The sequence below is a fragment of the Rhinopithecus roxellana genome, chromosome 11, assembly GCF_007565055.1.
Source record: "Rhinopithecus roxellana isolate Shanxi Qingling chromosome 11, ASM756505v1, whole genome shotgun sequence".
Taxonomy (NCBI): domain Eukaryota; kingdom Metazoa; phylum Chordata; class Mammalia; order Primates; family Cercopithecidae; genus Rhinopithecus; species Rhinopithecus roxellana.
In genome coordinates, this window is record NC_044559.1 from 29927447 (window position 1) to 29948297 (window position 20851).

The 20851-nt window shown below is 41.7% G+C and overlaps 1 protein-coding gene and 1 pseudogene across 11 annotated transcripts in view; one reads left to right on the forward strand and one right to left on the reverse strand.

The window, feature by feature from the left end:
* The window catches only part of ATE1 (arginyltransferase 1), a 183558-nt gene that overhangs the window by 152273 nt on the left and 10434 nt on the right, over window positions 1–20851 (reverse strand). For 4 of the 10 annotated variants that reach the window (XM_030940839.1, XM_030940840.1, XM_030940838.1 and 1 more), the window contains exons 4-8: window positions 15181–15284; window positions 12125–12370; window positions 4132–4361; window positions 1625–1753; window positions 594–722 (exon numbers count right to left, since the gene is read on the reverse strand). In XM_030940839.1, the coding sequence (XP_030796699.1) occupies window positions 594–722; window positions 1625–1753; window positions 4132–4361; window positions 12125–12370; window positions 15181–15284 (838 nt within the window). The remainder of the gene's footprint in view (window positions 1–593; window positions 723–1624; window positions 1754–4131; window positions 4362–12124; window positions 12371–15180; window positions 15285–20851) is intronic. The other 6 variants (XM_030940843.1, XM_030940841.1, XM_030940842.1 and 3 more) reach the window with 5 other exon arrangements.
* Window positions 17531–18928, forward strand: LOC104675844 (annotated as a pseudogene). Its single transcript, XR_749843.2, has one exon. The product of XR_749843.2 is annotated as a heterogeneous nuclear ribonucleoprotein A3 pseudogene (transcript).

Consider the following 20851-nt stretch of genomic DNA (forward strand, 5'->3'; position numbering starts at 1 on the left):
GCAAAACCATTCTGTTTTTCACTTTCAGTACAGTTTTCAATAAATCACATGAGATATTCAACATTTTATTATAAAATAGGCTTTGTGTTAGACGATTCTGCTTAACTAAAGGCCATTATAAGTGTTCTGAGCATGTTTAAAGCAGGCGAGGCTAAGCTATGATGTTCAGTAGGTTAGGTGTAGGTATTTCTTTCTAATTCACTTGTTAAGATATTTTTGCTTATTGGTCTGTCTTTCCCATTTGATTATCAATTTCTTGAAGACAGAGACTCCTCCTTTTGTTCTGTGGCGCACAGTCTGGCACACAATGGGTATTCAGCAAATGACTGTTAACCTAGGGTGGATGACTGACCATATAAACGACTACATTCACGTTCCTAGAGAAGACACTAAGAACACATCCTGAATTTGCAATCCTTTTTTCTAAGGATTTAAAATGCTCACATGTATGACTCATGTGAGTGTTCATGGAAGTTCAGTAATACACACTGAAAGGGTCATCAGCTCCACCTGACAAGCAAGAAAACAGCATATATTATACTTCTTCCCAGACAACCTTATCAACACAGAAAACAACAGTTAACAAACAATACCTCAGTCTTTCCACATTCATCGGGTAGATCCTGGTGTATGGCCACTTGATACTTGACATACAAAGAAAAGGACTGGCTGAAAGACGACTTGAACTCTGGGTCCTCAAAGGAGGCAGGTACTAACCTCACCTTCAGAGCAAGGGAAATACAAGCAAATGCTATTGAAACTTCTCTAACTGATGATATGCTTCTGAAGGTGAGGCTAGAGTAAGATCTCCGCAAATCCACACCAAAGCTCAAACTGGAATTTGTCATGAAAAGAAACCCTAGACTGGGTGGAGTGGCGCAGAGACTGAAGTGCTAACTCTGTACTAAAACTTATGAAAATCTCAAAATCATAAGAGCCAACAATTTGTTCTTCTTTTTTGTTCTCTATCCACTTATTGTAGTTTTCTGCATAAACTAGAGTCAATATTGTTGTTAATCGTGGTCATGAGCACTACTTTTGCTACCTCTACTTATACTAAGTGTTTTAAGCTTTTTTCCTTTACAGATTTTTCTTGGGTCATTTAACACAAAATTATTAGCATATGAGTTCTTCTATTAAAATGTTCTACTATTTGCCTTTTTTAGTCCCACTCAATTGTGCAAGGGTAGCACATTAATAAATAATAATTTAGCTGGGATCAATTCTTTCTACATACGTCTTTCAAATACGGATAAAGAATTAAAATCATTTTAGTCAAAGTATGTATCTACCATAAAAATATAAAGTTTCCTGCATTTTCCTCATAGGTATTTTAATTTAGAGCTCTATTACTATCTTTTAGATAAATGCGTCTAAAATAGTGATTTTAAATAATTTTACATGTTACTTTCCACTCTGAAATTATACATGGCTGGTACTTAACATGGCACTAGGTAAAATTTGCACTTTCAGAATGTCCATTAATTCAGTCTTAGGTATTTGCAGATATGCTGCAAATTGAACACAAATAAAATGTAGCACAAATAAACCAAGATCTCATTAAATGATATTAAGTAGAAGGAAAGCTCTGTTTGCACAGGAAAATTACACTTGGCCTGCTGACCTGGCTCTCGGTTGGCGTATCAGGTGAGTTCTTGTGAATAACCATCTGGTAACGTTTATAGACCTGGTAAGACTCCAGAAGTGTGGCTTTGAACTGCGAACTTGGTGGAGATGATCTCACCACCCTCACCTTCAGAAGCAGTTAAAAAAACAAGTTCACTAATTCATTCATTTATTCATTCTGTGGAATATGCATTAACAGTAACTCCCATCCAAGCAACCAAGTTTTAACAATCATTAAAGCAATTAAATATTTTAATATTAAAAACCAACCAGTTAGTAAGTAAATAAAAAAGTTATTTTTGTAACTTACAGACTCATTAAGAAGACAGAGGAGGATGCCCTCTTAACTCTAAGCCTCAGCTTTCATGACTGAATTATGTAAGCCTGCCTCTATTGTAAACTGGCAGAGTATTTCCAAAACTCGTACACACATGACATCCACATAAATAAATAACCTCTAGTTGTGCACAACTACCAGTAACTCTAAGACTAAAAATATGAATACATTTTTTGGACACTCATTCATCATTGCTAACCCTCAACTTAAAACTCTACTGTTTAAGCTTAAAAGACCTCATAAAGTTTTCCTACTTCATAGCATAGTTAACAACCATGACTCTCAAGTCACATTTCCTTCATTCAAATCTTACAATGTCACCATGTTGCTCAAGTAACCTTGTGAAATAAGGATAAGTTTAAAACAGTAATTGCATGCAGTAATGGCTAACATTTACTTTAACATTATTTACTAGCCACTTAAAATGTATTAGCAAAACAGAACAGTAAAACAGTCAAATGCAATGCAACGAAAACAACTGGAAACTTGACATGTGTGCCGTGAGAGGTAATTCTGTGAAGAAACAGCGACACCCAGTGGTAAAAGATCTCTACACATCCTGAGTATCATTACATTCAAAAAGTAAAAGTAACCACTGGAGAACTGTTATTTTAAGTGTGCTTGGCCCCCTGAATACATTACTATTTATGATCAAAAGATAAAAGACACCTTGTAAAATATTTTAAGTAGTGTATTCAACTCTGTTTACAATTTTGGAAGGAAAAAAAATCTGTATCCAAATCAAAGTAGCCAAGGAGTTATAAAAGCTAAAATCTGGCGGGGCAAGGTAGCTCACACCTGTAATCCCAGCACTTTGGGAGGCAGAGGTGGGCGGATCACCTGAAGTCAGGAGTTTGTGACCAGCATGGCCGACATAATGAAACCCTATCTCTACTAAAAATACCAAAAATTAGCCGGGCGTAGTGGTGGGTACCTGTAATCCCAGCTACTCAGAAGGCTGAGACAGGAGAATTGCTTGAACGCGGGAGGCGGAGGTTGCAGTGAGCCGAGATCGCGCCATTGCCCTCCAGCCTAGGCAACAAGAGTGAAACTCTGTCTCAAAAAAAAAAAAAGCTAAATACTACGTCTGATAATACATATATTGAATTAAGGCTTAGAATGCATGAAAGTTAATTTTTATTATCAGGACTTCAGTGATATTTTTAGATGATAGTAAGCCATAAAATTCAAAGGCTGACCAGTTACTAATCACATATGAGAATAAGATAAAAATCATTATGGCTAATGTTTTTGAGACAAACATTTGCTCTGTCGCCCAGGTTGGAGTACAGTGGTGTGATCTCAGTTCACTACAACCTCCAGCTGCTGGGTTCAAGCAATTCTCGTGTCTCAGCCCCCCCAGGAGCTGGGATTACAGGTACGCACCACCACACCCGGCTAATTTTCCTATTTCAGAAGAGACAGGGTTTCACTGTGTTGGCCAAGCTGATCTCAAACATCAGACCTCAAGCGATCCGCCCACCTCGGCCTACCAAAGTGCTAGGATTACAGGTGTGAGCCACCACATCCAGTCCTGGTTTTTGAATTTTATATATGAGAATTAATACTGAGAAATCTTGATCTGATCGAGAAATGTAAAAAAAATTGGAAAAAAGGAAGAATCTGGCTCTAAAAGGATTCATCTTATGCCCAAATTGGTTTGGGTACTAATGAGACAGGATTTCAGCAGTACATCTGAGCCCTATTTAGATAATTCCTAACTGCTGGCTTATGTATAATGACACCATTTGTTGTCTTTACCAAGATCAGAATATTATAATGGAGAAAATAGTGATTTGCCTTGTGTAATCTATTGTCTTTCACTATCTAAACCAAAACTGCTAAAAACACAATTTTAAAGAGTATTTCTTTCATTTTAACTATTAAATTTCAATCAAGGTAGCATGCTACAATTGACACTGTTTTCACAAGTTTAGTGGCCAACTAAAGTATTCTCAAGTCTTTTTTAAAAAAGGGAGTTTCTCTCAAATAACAGGTAACTTAGTAAATTCAAATGTTACTTCTTCCCAATTCTCTTTAATTTCTTTTAAATTCTCATTATTTACCTAGCAAAACATCAACTGGTTAGAACTTCAAATAAAAATAAACGATATGCCCAAGTAAAAAAAAATCATAATAAAACAAACAACAAAAGTCCTTCAAAGTACCTCTAACTTGTGTGATGCATTCTCTGGTAAAGATTCAAAAATTAAATCTTCGAGTGATTTGGGCTGGTTGGATTTAGCCTTTGGTGGAAACAAAGATGGTGGGTGACCTTGAGCCTGGAAACCCTCAATTTCTCCAGCTGGGTTCTGCTGCATGCGTTTTAACCTTTTCCTTTCTTTCCGGATTTCCTTTGCTTTTCGACATGGAGGCTTACTCAAATCAGCCCCTTTGCCTAAAAAGAATTTTAAAATATTAGACCAATCACATTTGGTTCTAGAAAAGTATTCTCACATGTCTCAAAGATTCTACAGAGTAAGTCCAAAGAGTTCCAATGGTTAGGCTAGCTTTGGGTAGATGTTTCAGAGGATCCCGATACAGAGCTATAAGTGGATCTAAAATTCTACCTTAGAAGTGAGAGTTGCCAGAGAAAGTAAATAGCACAGAAACTTTCCAAGGTGGCTCTTACTGCTGAAAATCTTTTTTATCTTTTTTTTTTGAGACAGAGTCTTGCTCTGTCACTCAGGCCGGAGTGCAATGGCGTGATCTCGGCTCACCGCAACCTCCACCTCCCTGGTTCAGGTGATTCTCCTGCCTCAACCTCCCGAGTAGCTGGGACTACAGGTGTGTGCCACCATGCCTGGCTAATTTTTGTATTTTTAGAAGAGATGGGGTTTCACCATGTTGGCCAGACTGGTCTTGAACTCCTGACCTTGTGATCCACCCGCCTTGGCCTCCCTAAGTGCTGGGATTACAGGTGTGAGCCACCACGCCCAACCTGAAAATCTCTAAAAAAAAAAAAATTCATCCATTTCTCTGCCTTTGTGAGGAAGAACACAATCAAATCAAAGTACCTTCTGCATTAAAAGGACACTGCCATCTCTGCCCAACATTTCTGAGGGACATTTCTCTGAAAGCAGTGGTAACATAAATACTTAGGAACCAGGTGTAAAGGAATACTGATCCCAGCACAAACTCTGACAGGTTTTTATAAATTAAAAGAATCCTCGCACACCTGTAATTCTAGTACTTTGGGAGGCTAAGGCGGGCAGATCACCTGAGGTTAGAAGCTCGAGACCGGCCTAGTCACCGTGGTGAAACCCCATTTCTACTAAAAATACAAAATTAGCCAGGTGTGGCAGCACGCACCCGTAATCCCAGCTACTCAGGAGGCTGAGACATTAGAATCGCTTGAACCTGGGAGGCAGAGGTTGTGCTGAGCTGAGACGGCACCACTGCACTCCAGCCTGGGTGACACAGTGAGACTCTGTCTCAAAAACCAAAAAAGGAAGCCTTGCTTAGTTAAAGGTGTCTGTGTCTTTATCCAAACACTGCAGGTATTTGAGTCTCATTAGTTCAGTTGTAGTTAATCAGAGTTTTGTTCTAATTAAAAGACCAAATATCAACTGACAACACTTTAAAATAAAAAATGTTTTACTATTACAAACTAAATAAAAATACTTAGAAGAAACCTGGAAAGGCGACACATGGTGACAGTCATTTTACTTTGTTTCAGAAACAGAGAATTTCCCTTTTTTTGTAGTGTTATCTTTTCTCCAAATTTTGTTGTGTTTTTTTTTTTGAGACGGAGTTTCACTCTGTCACCCAGGCGGGTGTGCAGTGGCACGATCGCAGCTCACTGCAACCTCCGCCTACTGGATTCAAGCCATTCTCCTGCCTCAGCCTCCTGAGTAGCTGGGACTACATGTGCGCGCCACCATGCCTGGTTAATTTTTTGTATTTGTAGTAGAGACGGAGTTTCACCATGCTGGTCAGGCTGGTCTTGAACTCCTGACCTCGTGATCCGCCCACCTTGGCCTCCCAAAGTGCTGGGATTATAGGCGTGAGCCACTGTGCCTGGCTGAATTTTCCAACAAGGAACATTATGCTAGTAATTTTTTAGAGGATATTAAAGAAATAAGCTGTTTAAGATCCCAAAACAGCCGGGCGTGGTGGCTCACGCCTGTAATCCCAGCACTTTGGAAGGCCGAGGCAGGCAGATCACAAGGTCAGGAGATCGAGACCATCCTGGCTAACACAGTGAAATCCCGTCTCTACTAAATATAAAAAAAATTAGCCAGGCATGGTGGCGCACGCCTGTAGTCCCAGCCACTTGGGAGGCTGAGGCAGGAGAATTGCTTGAACCCAACAGGCGGAGGTTGCAGTGAGCTGAGATTGCACCACAGCACTCCAGCCTAGGTGACAGAGCAACACTCCATCTCAAAAAAAAAAAAAAAAAAAAAATCCCAAAACAGGGTATTCACAAACCATATAAAAGTCAACAAAAGGAAGATTTATAAAACCAACAAATTCAGTTTTTAGAGAGAAGAAAATCAAAACCTAGAGTGGTTAAAGGACTTGCCTGAGACCGTAAGCTCATCAAATGAAAACAAATCTGATGAGAAACTAGTGAGTTCACAAACAGTTCAGACTATATCACAACTTCATTAACATGTTTTCTAACTAAAAATAAAGTTTACTTTTTTAAAAAACGACTTTGAATAAGCCTAAGTTATATAAGTCTGAACCAGGTAACAAAAGAACATTTCTGTAACTATTACTCTACTGCCTAACAGAATTACTTTTCTTGGACCACAAACGTGTCTTTTCTCAAATTTGCTCTGAGCACACACACTCTGACACAAGCTGCCTAAGGTCACGGACCAGGCTCTGTCACTTGGCTAGATGACCTTGGGCAAGTTTCCCTGTCCGTACAAGAAAGACAAAAACCAATTCTACCTACGACATTCCTGTGAGGATTAAATGAGTTAACACCTGTGCAGCTCATAAAAAATTAACTACCATTCAATTAGGGTTAACTATTATTAGCTATTATTTGTATTACCAACATCTAAAATAATGTTTTACCTATATAAAATTCCATAAATAGTAGTTTTCAAAACCTTCCACTTCTTATACTGAAAATTATATTCCCTACAGAAGTTATAAAATTATAAGCAAATTTAAAACGAACATGATCTAAGAAACACATTTTCAGTAGTTTTACGAAGGACTGACTACCTGTATCATCTTTACACTAAGTCACCAGACTAGGTAAGCCTTCTCATGATTGTTTTGCTCTACATTTACATACTACGTTACTGCAATGGAAAGCAGGCTTTCAGGCAGGGCTCAGTGGCTCACGCCTGTAATCCCAGCATTTGGAAGGCCGAGACGGGCGGATGATCTGAGGTCAAGGGTTTGAGACCAACCTGGCCAACATGGTGAAACCCTGTCTCTACTAAAAATACAAAAAATTAGCCGAGAGGGTTGGTGTGCACCTGTAGTCCCAGCTACTTGGGAACCTGAGACAGGAGAATTGCTCGAACCCAGGAGATGAAGGCTGCAGTGAACCGAGATCACACCACTGCACTCCAGCCTAGGCAACAGAGCAAGACTCTGTATCCAAAAAAAAGTAGGATTTCAGCATAAACCCCATTTCTACTAAAAATACAAAAAATTAGCCAGGTGTAGTGTCGTGCACTGGTAGTCCCAAGTACTCCAGTGGCTGAGGTGGGAAAATTGCTTGAGCCCAGGAGGTCAAGGCTACAGTGAGTCCTCATAGTGTCACCACACTCCAGGCTGGGAGACAGAATAAGACCCTGTCTCAACAACAACAAAAAATTAAAAAGGAAATACAGGTTTGCTTTTGCAGGTTCCAAAAAAAACAATCCAGGGTGTTTTGTTTGTTTGTTTGTTTGTTTGTTTGAGATGGAGCCTCACTCTGTCGCCCAGGCTGGAGTGCAGTGGTAAGATCTCAGCTCACTACAACCTCTGCCCCCCTGGTTTCAAGCAATTCTCCTGCCTCGGCCTCCTGAGGGGCTGCGATTGCAGACATGGACCTCCACCCCCAGCTAATTTTTGTATTTTTAGTGGAGATGGGGTTTCACCATGTTGGCCAGGCTGGTCTCGAACTCCTGACCTCAGGTGATCCGCCTGTCTCGGCCTCCCAAAGTGCTGGGATTATAGGTGTGAGCCACTGAGCCTGGCCAAAATCCAAGGATTTTAAAATAGTCTCAGATGTTTAGTGAAAGATATCTTAAGGGGGGGAAAAACCCTGCAAAAACCGTTTTTAATGTTTCACTAACCGTACTGCTAGAAGTAAGGTTGTTATTCTAAAACTGTGTAATATGGGAAAAAGCAAAAGGTTAATGTGTGATATTCTAATCTAATTCTACCACCCTCAGTGTTCTCAAGAACTAGGTTTCTCAGTGTAGAAGAAACTACAAACATCAAAAAAAAAAAAAAAAAAAGAAAGAAAAAGACAAAAATGTATGGCCAGGCACGGTGGCTCATGCCTATAATCCCAACACTTTGGGAACCTGAGGCAGGTGGATCACTTGAGGCCAGGAGTTCGAGACCAGCCTGACCAACATGGCAAAACTCCATCTCTATTAAAAGTACCTAAAAGTACAAAAATTAGCCAGGTGTGGTGGTGCACACCTGTACTCCCAGCTATTCAGGAGGCTGAGGTAGGAGAATCACTCAAACCCGGGAGGCAGAGGTTGCAGTGAGCCGAGATCACGCCATTGCACTCCAGCCTGGGCAACAGAGCAAGACTCTGTGTCAAAAAAATAAAAATAAAGAAAAAGATTAAAATGCAGCCAGGCACAGTGGCTCACGCCTGTAATCCCAGCACTTTGGGAGGCCAAGGCAGGTGGATCACAAGGTCAGGAGGTCGAGATTATCCTGGCTAACACGGTGAAACCCCGTCTCTACTAAAAATACAAAAAATTAGCAGGGCATGGTGGCGGGCGCCTGTAGTCCCAGCTACTTGGGAGGCTGAGGCAGGAGAATGGCGTGAACCCAGGAGGCGGAGCTTGCAGTGAGCGAAGATGGCGCTACTGCACTCCAGCCTGGGCAACAGAGCGAGACTCCGTCTCAAAAAAGAAAAGATTAGAATGCTATAGTCCTGAATTTGAATTGGAAATATCAGTATGAACTCATAACCTCATAAGTCTGTTCACCAACAAAGCCTAGAAAACAATGACTAAGCCAGCAGCAATAATGTGCACTCCTAATCTAGTGTGTGATCTCCAAATACCATTTCCCACTAAAAGGAACCATAATCACTCGAAGAAATGCCTGTACAAGATGATCCAGGCACATAATATCATGCCAAATAGCAAGGAAGCTGTCAAAGACTACCAGGATTATGCTGAAAGGACTCAAAAGACAACTTAAAGAAGCTCTCAGAGGAGCAACAGATTGCAACAGCAGTATGTTCAGATCCATGAGTTCCCAATGATACCAAAAAGAAAACTAACTGGTCACTGTTAGATGTTATTTTGAAAAATGGTAAATAAAAAGAAGGAATCAAGAATGTATCCTGCCAGCCGGGTGCAGTGGCTCACTCTTGTAATCCCAGTACTTTGCAAGGCCAAGGCAGGTGGATCACCTGAGGTCAGGAGTTCAAGACCAGCCTGGCCAACATGGCTAAACCCCGTCTCTACTAAAAATACAAAAAATTAGCTGGGCGTGGTGGCATGCACCTGTAATCCCAGCTACTCTGGAGGCTGAGGCAGGAGCATCACTTGAAGCCAGGAGGCGGAGGTTGCAGCGAGCCAGGACCGCACCACTGCACTCCAGCCTAGGCAACAGAGTGAGACTCTTTCAAAAAAACAATGTATCCTGCCTTTGCTATGGGTTTTTATGAGAAACAAACAGATGAGGGGAAGACTCTATGGAAGCAGCCCAGCCAGCCTGGAAATGAAGAAATGAATGAATTTAAGCATGGAAAATCCATGACTATTAGCACTAACGAAAAGAGAAGCACCCAGACATTACACGTCTCCTGAAAGACCACTCTAACACCCATGAAGTAATCTCACCCATCCTCAAATAATTCAAACTCAAATCTGATTAAGACTTGCCCCCCTGCCCCTCCGCAAAACAAAAACAAAAGAAAATTTAGCACAGAATCTGATCAAGGCTCTATATCTAACCATCAATTTACAAGCAGGCAGAGGAACATGTTAAACCGCAAACGTAAACCTGTCAGATACAGAAAGTGGAACAAACAACCCAAGACAAACAACCCAGCTGAGGAATGATGGAAGCGGAACCTCTAAAACATAAGAGATTTTTATTGTAGTTTTTTTGAGACAGGGTCTCATTCTCGGCACCCAGACTGGAGTGCAGAGGCATGATCTCAGCTCACTGCAGCCTCGACTTCCCAAGCTCAGGTGATCCTCTCACCTCAGCCTCCCAAGTAGCTGGGACTACAGGCATGCGCCATAACACCTGGCTAATATTTTGTATTTCTAGCACAGACAGGTTTTACCATATTGTCCAGGCTGGTCTCGAACTCCTGGGCTCAAGCAATCTACCTGCGTCGGTCTCCCAGTGCTGGGATTACAGGTGTAGGCCACCACGCCTCGCCAAGAGATTTTTTGAATGTATCAACAATCACAATACGTGGACATTATCTGGATCCTGGCACAAATAAATGTTTAAAAATTGGAATGTGAACAGTATTCAATGGCATTAAGAAATTTTACTCAAGTATAATAATGGTATTGTGAATATGTTTTCTAAAGTTCTTATCTTTTAGAAACGTATTCTGAAATACAGGATAGCATAATGCCTGGGATTTGCTTCCATATAATTTTGGAAGGGGAACTAGACGAAACAAGAGTGGCCATGACATGAGTCAGTAATTGTTTCAAATGCAGGTAGAGTACATGGAAGTCAATCATACTATTCAATCTATGCTCATCTATGTTTGAATAATGAAGATTTTTAAAATTTGGCAAACTATAAGTAATTTTATTAAAAAATAATAAAAGAATTGACCCTACACCCAAAAGAGAAATAGCTGAAACAAACTGTCTAAATTATTCAAAATATTTCACTGAAGGCTGGGTACAGTGGCTCACGCCTGTAATCTCAGCACTTTGGGAGGCCAGGGTTGGAGGATAACTTGAGGTGAAGGGTTGGAGACCAGCCTGGGTAATATAGTGAGACCCTGTCTCTACAAAAATCTTTAAAATAGCTAGGCATGGTGACAAGCTCCTGTATTCCTACCTACTCGGGAACCTAAGGCAAGAGGATCACTTGGCCCCAGGAGCTCAAGGCTGCAGTGAGCTACGATGACGCCACTTCACTCTAGTCTAGGCGGCAGAGCAAGACCCTCTCTCAAATTAAAAAATAAATATTTTATTGAACTATTAGTATTAATTAGGATGAAATCTCAGACCAAAATCAACTTAACATGAAAACCTTATGTAAAAAACTATTCAATAAAATTGCAAATGGAGAATTTTCTCTACTTTAACATGTATAACATAGTTTAGACAAGAAAAACTAAAATAGTACTAAAAATCTTTCCCTTGGATCATTTTGCATAAATATAAGAACTAATTCAAAAACTGACACCATCTAATAAACTAATAACCATTCAACTTCACATTTTATGAAATAATTTTGGAAGAGTCATACACACATATTATACTCATTTAATACTGGATAAACTTTTGAAGCCTAATTCTTGTAAAAGTAGTAACATAAAAAAAAATCTTACCTGATTAAAGGCAAAGTTAAACATCAAAATGTGGACTTTTTTAAACTAAAATATACTAAAATTACATTTAAAAATTTAATGATAAACTGAAGACTTTTATAATGTATTTTGGACATAATACCTATAACTAATGTTGTCTCACTTAATCCTAAAATAAGAATGTTTATCACTCCTTTTCACTGAGAAAAATTTGATTCTCAATCCTGTAAGGCCCTAAAGTAGTAAAAAGAAATGGAACTCTTTGAAAATATCTGTATTTAGGGATAAGGCTATTGTTTCAGGCTTTTTAAGCACAGTAGTTTATAAAAGGCATGATTTGTCCCTCTAATTCTAGGCAACAATAAATAAAGCAGGCTTCTGTTTTGCAGATTGCATGACTAAGTCATCCTTTTGGATGATGGAAAGACCCAGGGTTTAAAATGACTCAGCAAAGAGCAAAGCCGTGAAAAGGACTTGTTATCAAAAATCTTTACTACCTGGCTTAGGAACTGTGTGAACTTTAACTGAATGTGATGGTTCACCAGAGCCCAACTTCTCTCCTATGGAATCTTGTGCCTGAAGTAATTCATGAGGTTCTCCTTTCTTTGAATTTTTTCCTTCACTCTCTAAACTCTCTTTGACGTCATCACTGAGTGTCTTAAGATCACACTGTATATCCAATTTATTTATCAATGCAAAGTCACCCGCAACTGCATCATCCATTGTGGAGTCCATGGGCTCATCTACAAATAAGAAGAAATTAAAAATCCATCAGCTGGGTTGACACAGTTAAGGTAAATAGAGAAATACAATGCCCCTATTATCCATTGTAGCAGAATTACTATCTGTCCACCAAATCCATTCTCATCCTCCAAAATAAGAGAGGTGCACTTAAGACTAGCATAGCTGGGCATGGTGGTTCATGCCTGTAATCCCAGCTCTTTGGGAGGCCAACACAGGAGGACTGCTTGAGGCCAGGACTTTAAGACCAGCCTGGGCAACATAGTGAGACACTATCTCTACAATAAATGAAAAACAAACAAACAAACTGTGGCACCCTAGCAGGGGAATGTACTGCCAGTCCCTTTACAAACTGGTGACCAAGCTCCTGCCAATGGAACATAACACAACTGATACATCCAATTGTGCCTCACTAGTTTTAAAGGAAACTTGTAACCCTGAACTCCTACCCTTCCCCCAGCAGCTGGATTAGTAAAAGCCAGAGCAACCTGGGAAATCACATGTTAAAGAAAAGCCCAGAATGGCTGGTGGGGAGCAGAGTTGTATGCCAACCTAGAAAACCCACACTGAACTGTTATATGAGGAAAGAAACAGACTTTTTTTGTTTGTTTTTTGAGACAGAATCTTGCCCCGTCGCCCAGGATGGAGTGCAGTGCAACCTCTGCCTCCCAGGTTCACGCCATTCTCCTGATCACCCTCCCGAGTAGCTGGGACTACAGGCGCCCGCCATCATGCCCGGCTAAATTTTTTTTTTTTTTTTTTTTTTTTTTTTTGAGACGGAGTCTCCCTCTGTCGCCCAGGCTGTAGTGCAGGGGCGCGACCTCGGCTCACTGCAAGCTCCACCTCCCAGGTTCACGCCATTCTCCTACCTCAGCATCCTGAGCAGCTGGGACCACAGGCGCCCGCCACCAAGCCCCGCTAATTTTTTGCATTTTTAGTACAGATGGGGTTTCACCGTGTTAGCCAGGATGGTCTCGATCTCCTGACTTCGTGATCCACCCACCTCGGCCTCCCAAAGTGCTGGGATTACAGGCATGAGCCACCGTGCCCGGCCAAACCCGGCTAATTTTTTGTATTTTTAGAAGAGACAGGGTTTCACCATGTAAGCCAGGATGGTCTCAATCTCCTGACCTCATGATCCGCCTACCTTGGCCTCTCAAAGTGCTGGGACTACAGGTGTGAGCCACCACACTTGGCTCCGAAAGAAAGACTTTTATCTTTTTTTAGTTATTGCATTTTGGTATATTTTTGTCATAAGTTGTTTATTCCTTTACCCTAATGAGCTCATCACTCCTAAGAATTAAGTTCCAGGCACAGATAATTCAGAAGCCTATAACAAGTCAAATAAAGAACCAAATATAAACACTACATAAGAAAGAGAGGCAGCCGGACGTGGTGGCTCACGCCTGTAATCCCAGCACTTTGTGAGGCCAAGGCAGGCAGTTCATGAGGTCAGGAGTTCGAGACCAGCCTGGTCAACACAGTGAAACCTCGTCTCTACTAAAAATACAAGAAAAATTAGCCGGATGTGGTGGCGGACGCCTGTGGTCCCAGCTACTCAGGAGGCGGAGACAGGAGAATGCCTTGAACCCGGGAAGTGGAGTGTTGCAGTGAGTCGAGATTGAGCCATTGTACTCCAGCCTGGGTGACAGAGCAAGATTCCATCTCCAAAAAAAAAAGGCAACCACCAATTTACAAATGGACAGCATCTTCAGTACTCATCTCTATGTCTCCATGTTCATTTTTCCAACTCAAACCTAATTCCCTTTTTTTTTTTTTGGTGGAGACAGAGTCTTGCTGTCACCTAGGCTGGAGCGCAATGACAGGATCTTGGCTCACTGCAGCCTTGACCTCCCTGATTCTTGTGCCTCAGCCTCTCGAGTAGCTGGGACTACAGGAGTGCACCACCAAGCTCAGCTACTTTTTTTTTTTTTTTAAGATGGAGTCTCGCTCTGTCACCCACACTGGAGTGCAGTGGCGCAATCTCGGCTCACTGCAACCTCCGCCTCCTGAGTTCTAGCGATTCTCCTGCCTCAGCCTCCCAAGTAGCTGGGACTACAGGCACCTGCCACCACACCCAGCCAATTTGTTGCATTTTTAGTAGAGATGGGGTTTCACTGTCTTAGCCAGGATGGTCTCGATCTCCTGACCTCGTGATCTGCCTGCCTCGGCCTCCCAAAGTACTGGGATTACAGGCGTGAGCCACCACGTCCGGCCCCAGCATGAAAATTTAAAGAAATAAAACCAAAATTGGTAAAAAGACTAAGGAAAAAAAGTAAATCATGTGCAACTAAAGTTAAATACATGTTATTATCTTTCAGCAAAGCCACTCACAATTCAAAACTGATCACACAGATAAGAGGATTTCAAACAGTATAATTTACTGAAGTAAAAGCCTCATTCAAACACAGAAAAGCTGATCTTTATTCAGCATTAAAAGGAATAGGGGAATCCTGTACAAACCACATGTAAGCACTTGCTTCTTGAGAGACAATGGCACTTTCTATTTACTTGATAAGGATAGTATTAGGATCAAGAAAGATGAGTCATCAAAGCATTCTGGTTGATAAACTCCAAGAAATCACATCTTTAACATAATCCTCAATATTCTTTCCAAGCTAAACTCTTCTGATATATTCCCTGTACCTTGCCTTGGGGGCCGATGGTAACAGTAACAGCAGTGTTAACAGTACTTGCTGTCATCATAGTAGTATGTGACGGTATTAATGACCCTTCCTCTATCTAAGATGACTGAAAGTGGGACTGTTGCAAAGACAGACAGTAAATCGTTTTTAGACCCAGCCCATCTTACCCTCACAACTTCCTTTGGGAACCTCCCCTTTAGCCAGAAATTTCAACATTTTTTTCAAAACCTTCTTGTGAGATTTTGAAGGCTGAAACTGTAAAGGTCGGCACCTAGGAAAGCAAAATAAATATTTAAAAAGTGAACTCAAACCTTGAAGAAATGAAATCAGTTCTGGATGTCACCTAGTACAATGGGACCATCTCATGCCTGAGATTTCTGGTTAAAGATGGGGCTTAATGTAGCCTCTAATCCCAGCCCACATCACACTAAGACTAGAGTTAAGAGATTTTTTTTTCTTTTGAGGTAGAGTCTCACTCTGTCGCCCAGACTGGAGTACAGTCGCGGTATCTTGGCTCACTGCAACCTCCGCCTCCCAGGTTCAAGTGATTCTCCTGCCTCAGCCTCCTAAGTAGCTGGGATGACAGGCATGCGCCATCACGTCCGGCTAATTTTTGTATTTTTAGTAGAGACACGGTTTCGCCATGTTGGTCAGGCTGGTCTCGAACTCCTGACCTCGTGATCCACCTGCCTCGGCCTCCCAAAGTGCTGGGATTACACGTATGAGCCACCTGGGCTCCCAGCAAAAGATTTTTTTTTCCCAAAAAAAAGAGAAAGACATAAAACACTAAAAAAAAGAGAAGGAGAGAAGTGTTAGAAGCTTGAAAACAGATGTACAAAGCAATGCTGCTTTAACAGACCAAAGAAAGTTGAATCCTAGGCCAATAGTGGAAAAAAAAAAACCCAAAAAGCCAATTTTCTCTATATTACCCTTAAAAGTATAAGGGATTGGTGACACCTCATAGCTCTGGAAATATGAGTGAAAGTATGTCTAAAAATAGAAAGATCCCTTCAAAGTCTTATTTTCCAAGCAGTTAGGATAGACACCAGATCCCCTCTCCCACCCACAGGTGACTAGACGACTCCCTACTCAACCCAGCAGAAAACTGCAAACTTTCAGGAAAGAGTAACAAAGAGCCTCTTACAGGACGGATGCAAGCCACAGCTGAAAGCAGGGGTACTACTGAAAACGGCTTAAATGAAAGTGTACACGGTACACGTTGAGATCACCAACCCAGCTCCAGAACAGCAGCAGGTTATGTAACACTTTCTCTCCAGAACGTGATCAGACCTAAAAATACTAACATCAGGGATTCCCCAACAGAACAGCCCCGCCAGATCACCCACAGTACACAAGGCCGAGAAATACCCAAGACCCACAATACACAAAACCCATTGGGGACACGGAATTTCCAAGGGAACACTGAAAAGGCCTAATCACCAGACACTCGAGGAGAGCCTCCGCTGAAAAGATAGGTACCAAACAAACTGGAGAAAGTAACTTGAAGGACACAGACCACGGCAAAAAGAAGAGAACCTTTTAAAAAAATCCTTAGAAAGATCTCGTTTATTAAGCCACTAGAGCCATAAAATAACAAGGTGTTATTAACCAAACAAGAGTCGGAGAACAAAAAGACCTTCAGAAGTAAAAATGTGACAGGAGAAACGTAAAAATTCAGTAGAAGACCTGAAAACTTAAGTTGAAGAAACCTCCCAGAAGATTCTGCAAAAAAAGATGAAAAACCGAAGACAAAAGGTCAAGTCAGAGACCCGTTTAAAAGATCCAAAAGCTAAATAAAGGCATTTAAAAAAGAAGAAAATGGAGGTGAAAAGAGAGAACAAAAAATTTAAGAAAATTTCCCTGAACTAAAGGATAAGATGGGACGAGCCCCCAGGTTAAGAAGGGCCCCTCCAGTTCGTCTGTGATGGATTAAAACAGACACACAGCCAAACTGACTATGAAATGTAAGAACAGAGGACAGAAGTTTCCAAAGAGAGGCTAGGCAACAGAGTGAGACTCCATCTCAAAAAAAAAAAAAAAAACAAAAACAAAAAACAAGAAAAAGAAAAGAAAAGCTTCGGCGGGGCACAGTGGCTCACACCTGTAATCCCAGCACTTTGGGAGGCTGAGGCGGGCAGATCACAAGGTCAGGAGATGGAGACCATCTTGGCTAACACGGTGAAACTCATCTCTACTAAAAACACAAAAAATTAGCTGGGCGAGGTGGCGCGCGCCTATAGTCCCAGCTACTCGGGAGGCTGAGGCAGGAGAATGGCGGGAACCCAAGAGGCGGGGCTTGTAGTGAGCAGAGATCACGCCACTGCACTCCAGCCTGGGCAACAACAGAACGAGACTCCATCTCAAAAAACAAACAACAACAACAAAAAGGAACGCTTCCAAAGAGAAAGAATACGTCTCAGATAAAGGTATGAGAATCAGAATACCACTGCACTTCTCGGCCTCTTCCTCTCGGTCCCATATTGAACTCGAGTTGGAAGAGGCGAGTCCGGTCTCAAAATGGAGGTAAAACCGCCGCCCAGTCGCACCCAGCCCGACTCCGGCGGTCGCCGTCGCCGCCGGCGGGGGGGGGGGGAGGGCCATGATCCAAAGGAACCAGAGCAGTTGAGAAAACTGTGTATTGGCGGTCTGAGCTTTGAAACTGCAGATGATAGTTTAAGAGAACATTTGGAGAAATGGGGCACACTCACAGATTGTGTGGTAATGAGAGACCCCCAAACAAAACGTTCCAGGGGCTTTGGTTTTGTGACTTATTCTTGTGTTGAAGAGGTGGATGCAGCAATGTGTGCTCGACCACATAAGGTTGATGGGCGTGTAGTGGAACCAAAGAGAGCTGTTTCTAGAGAGGATTCTGTAAAGCCTGGTGCCCATCTAACAGTGAAGAAAATTTTTGTTGGTGGTATTAAAGAAGATACAGAAGAATATAATTTGAGAAACTATTTTGAAAAGTATGGCAAGATTGAAACCATAGAAGTTATGGAAGACAGGCAGGGTGGAAAAAAGAGAGGATTTGCTTTTGTAACTTTTGACTGATCATGATACAGTTGATAAAATTGTTGTTCAGAAATACCACACTATTAATAGGCATAATTGTGAAGTGAAAAAGGCCCTTTCTAAACAAGAGATGCAGTCTGCTGGATCACAGAGAGGTCGTGGAGGTGGATCTGGCAATTTTATGGGTCGTGGAGGAAACTTTGGAGGTGGTGGAGGTAATTTTGGCCGTGGTGGAAACTTTGGTGGAAGAGGAGGCTATGGTGGTGGAGGTGGTGGTAGCAGAGGTAGTTATGGAGGAGGTGATGGTGGATATAATGGATTTGGGGGTGATGGTGGCAACTATGGCGGTGGTCCTGGTTATAGTAGTAGAGGGGGCTATGATGGTGGTGGACCAGGATATGGAAACCAAGGTGGTGGATATGGTGGCGGTGGTGGAGGATATGATGGTTACAATGAAGGAGGAAACTTTGGCGGTGGTAACTACGGTGGTGGTGGGAACTATAATGATTTTGGAAATTATAGTGGACAACAGCAATCAAATTATGGACCCATGAAAGGGGGCAGTTTTGGTGGAAGAAGCTCAGGCAGTCCCTATGGTGGTGGTTATGGATCTGGTGGTGGAAGTGGTGGATATGGTAGCAGAAGGTTCTAAGAACAGCAGAAAAGGGCTACAGTTCTTAGCAGGAGAGAGAGCGAGGCGTTGTCAGGAAAGCTGCAGGTTACTTTGAGACAGTCGTCCCAAATGCATTAGAAGAACTGTAAAAATCTGCCACAGAAGGAACGATGATCCATAGTCAGAAAAGTTACTGCAGCTTAAACAGGAAACCCTTCTTGTTCAGGACTGTCATAGCCACAGTTTGCACAAAGTGCAGCTATTGATTAATGCAATGTAATGTCAATTAGATGTACATTCCTGAGGTCTTTCATCTGTTGTGGCTTTGTCTTTTTCTTTTTCTTTTCATTACATCAGGTATATTGCCCTGTAAATTGTGGTAGTGGTACCAGGAATAAAAAATTTAGGAATTTTTAACTTTAAAAGAAAAAAAAAAAGAAGAATACCACTGCACTTCTCAACAGTGGTATCCTCCCAAACTAAAGTTAACTTTCAGCAGTGAATCAAAGTTTGCAGACACACAAGGTCTCAAAAATGTACCTCTTATGCACTTTCTCTATTAGAAGATGTACTTCACTAAAACAAGGGAATAATCCAAGAAAGAAGGGTTTCCAACTCAGGTGCTAAAAAGAATCCCCAGGCCAGGCACAATGGCTCACGCTTGTAATCCCAGCACTTTGGGGAAGCTGAGGCGGGTGGATCACGAGGTCAGGAGATTGAGACCATCCTGGCTAACACGGTGAAACCCTGTCTTTACTAAAAATACAAAAATTTAGCCAGACATGGTGGCATACACCTATAGTCCCAGCTACTTGGGAGGCTAAGGCAGGAGAATCACTTGAATCTGGGAGGCGGAGGATGCAGTGAGCTGAGATCGTGCCACTGCACTCCCGCCTGGGCCACAGAGCGAGACTCCATCTCAAAAAAAAAAAAAAAAAAATCCCCAAGATGACAGTAAAAAGAATAGCCCAGGCTGTGCATGGTGGCTCACACCTATAATCCCTGCACTTTGGGAGGCCGAGGTGGGTGGATCACATGAGGTCAGGAGTTCGAGACCAGCCTGGTCAACATGAGGAAACCCCATCTCTACTAAAAATACAAAAATTAGCCAGGCATAGTGGTGGGCGCCTGTAATTCCAGCTACTCAGGAGGCTGAGGCAGGAGAATCACTTTAGCCCAGGAGGCGGAGGCTGCAGTGAACTGAGATTGCGCCAGTACACTCCAGCCTGGACAACAAGAGCAAAACTCGGTCTCAAAAAAAAAAAAAAAAAAAAAAAAAAGCCCAGGCTGACCGTGATGCTTCAGGTGTGGGGGTACCCTGTTCAGATCAAGCAGGTCAGAAGGCTCCACAAGGGACTTTTCTCAAGTAGATAAAAGCGATCATTAGCACTTAGTGCGTTTAAACATACTAAGAAGAAACTTACATAACTGGGATTTATTTTCAAGATAATCTGGTCCTAGTTACATAGACCATGCAAACAAAAAAGATAATGAGTAACTCCAAGGAGAACAAAAACTTGTGCAGGAAAAGTAAGTGTAGTACCAGCCATGGCTCAGTTATGAAGCATATTTACAGTCACAATGGATGTGAATACATCTGCCCAAAATTACACGACTTCTAAGTGGAAAGCTGGGGATGGGGACAAAAAGGAGCTTGAATGTGGCGGGGAAACAGGGATAAGAGAAAACTAAATCCTTGTCTTCCACAGAGAGAAGCCTGGAAATAATGGAGAAAACAAATAGAAAAAGAAAAAAAAAAGCAAGTGTTACAATTATATAAGCATGTTGCTTAAAGACAGGGAGATGAAAAACCAAAAGAATTAGTTAAAATGTTTCAAGATGACTGCCATGGGGGAACAGGAAATGGGAAAGGCGGGTTTGGGGGACTGCTTTTTCCAAAACAAGCTTTATTGCAACTTGACAGTTTATGAGCATGTGCAATTCTGATAAAAATAAAAAACTTAAAAAAAAAAAACCATAGCCAGAAAAGTTCATCCTCATTTATACACACATACTAGAGAGTCTCTAACTTCTGACTAACAAAGAAGCTAAGCTGTTAGCTATAAGCCCCTCTTCTTTATCTAAGCTCTCACTGTAACTACTGTTACATACAAGGTAAAAATAACCAGAGGACTAAATATGGAAAATGACTCCATAAGATGATGTGGCTGGGCCCGGTGGCTCATGCCTGTAATCCCAGCACTTTGGGAGGC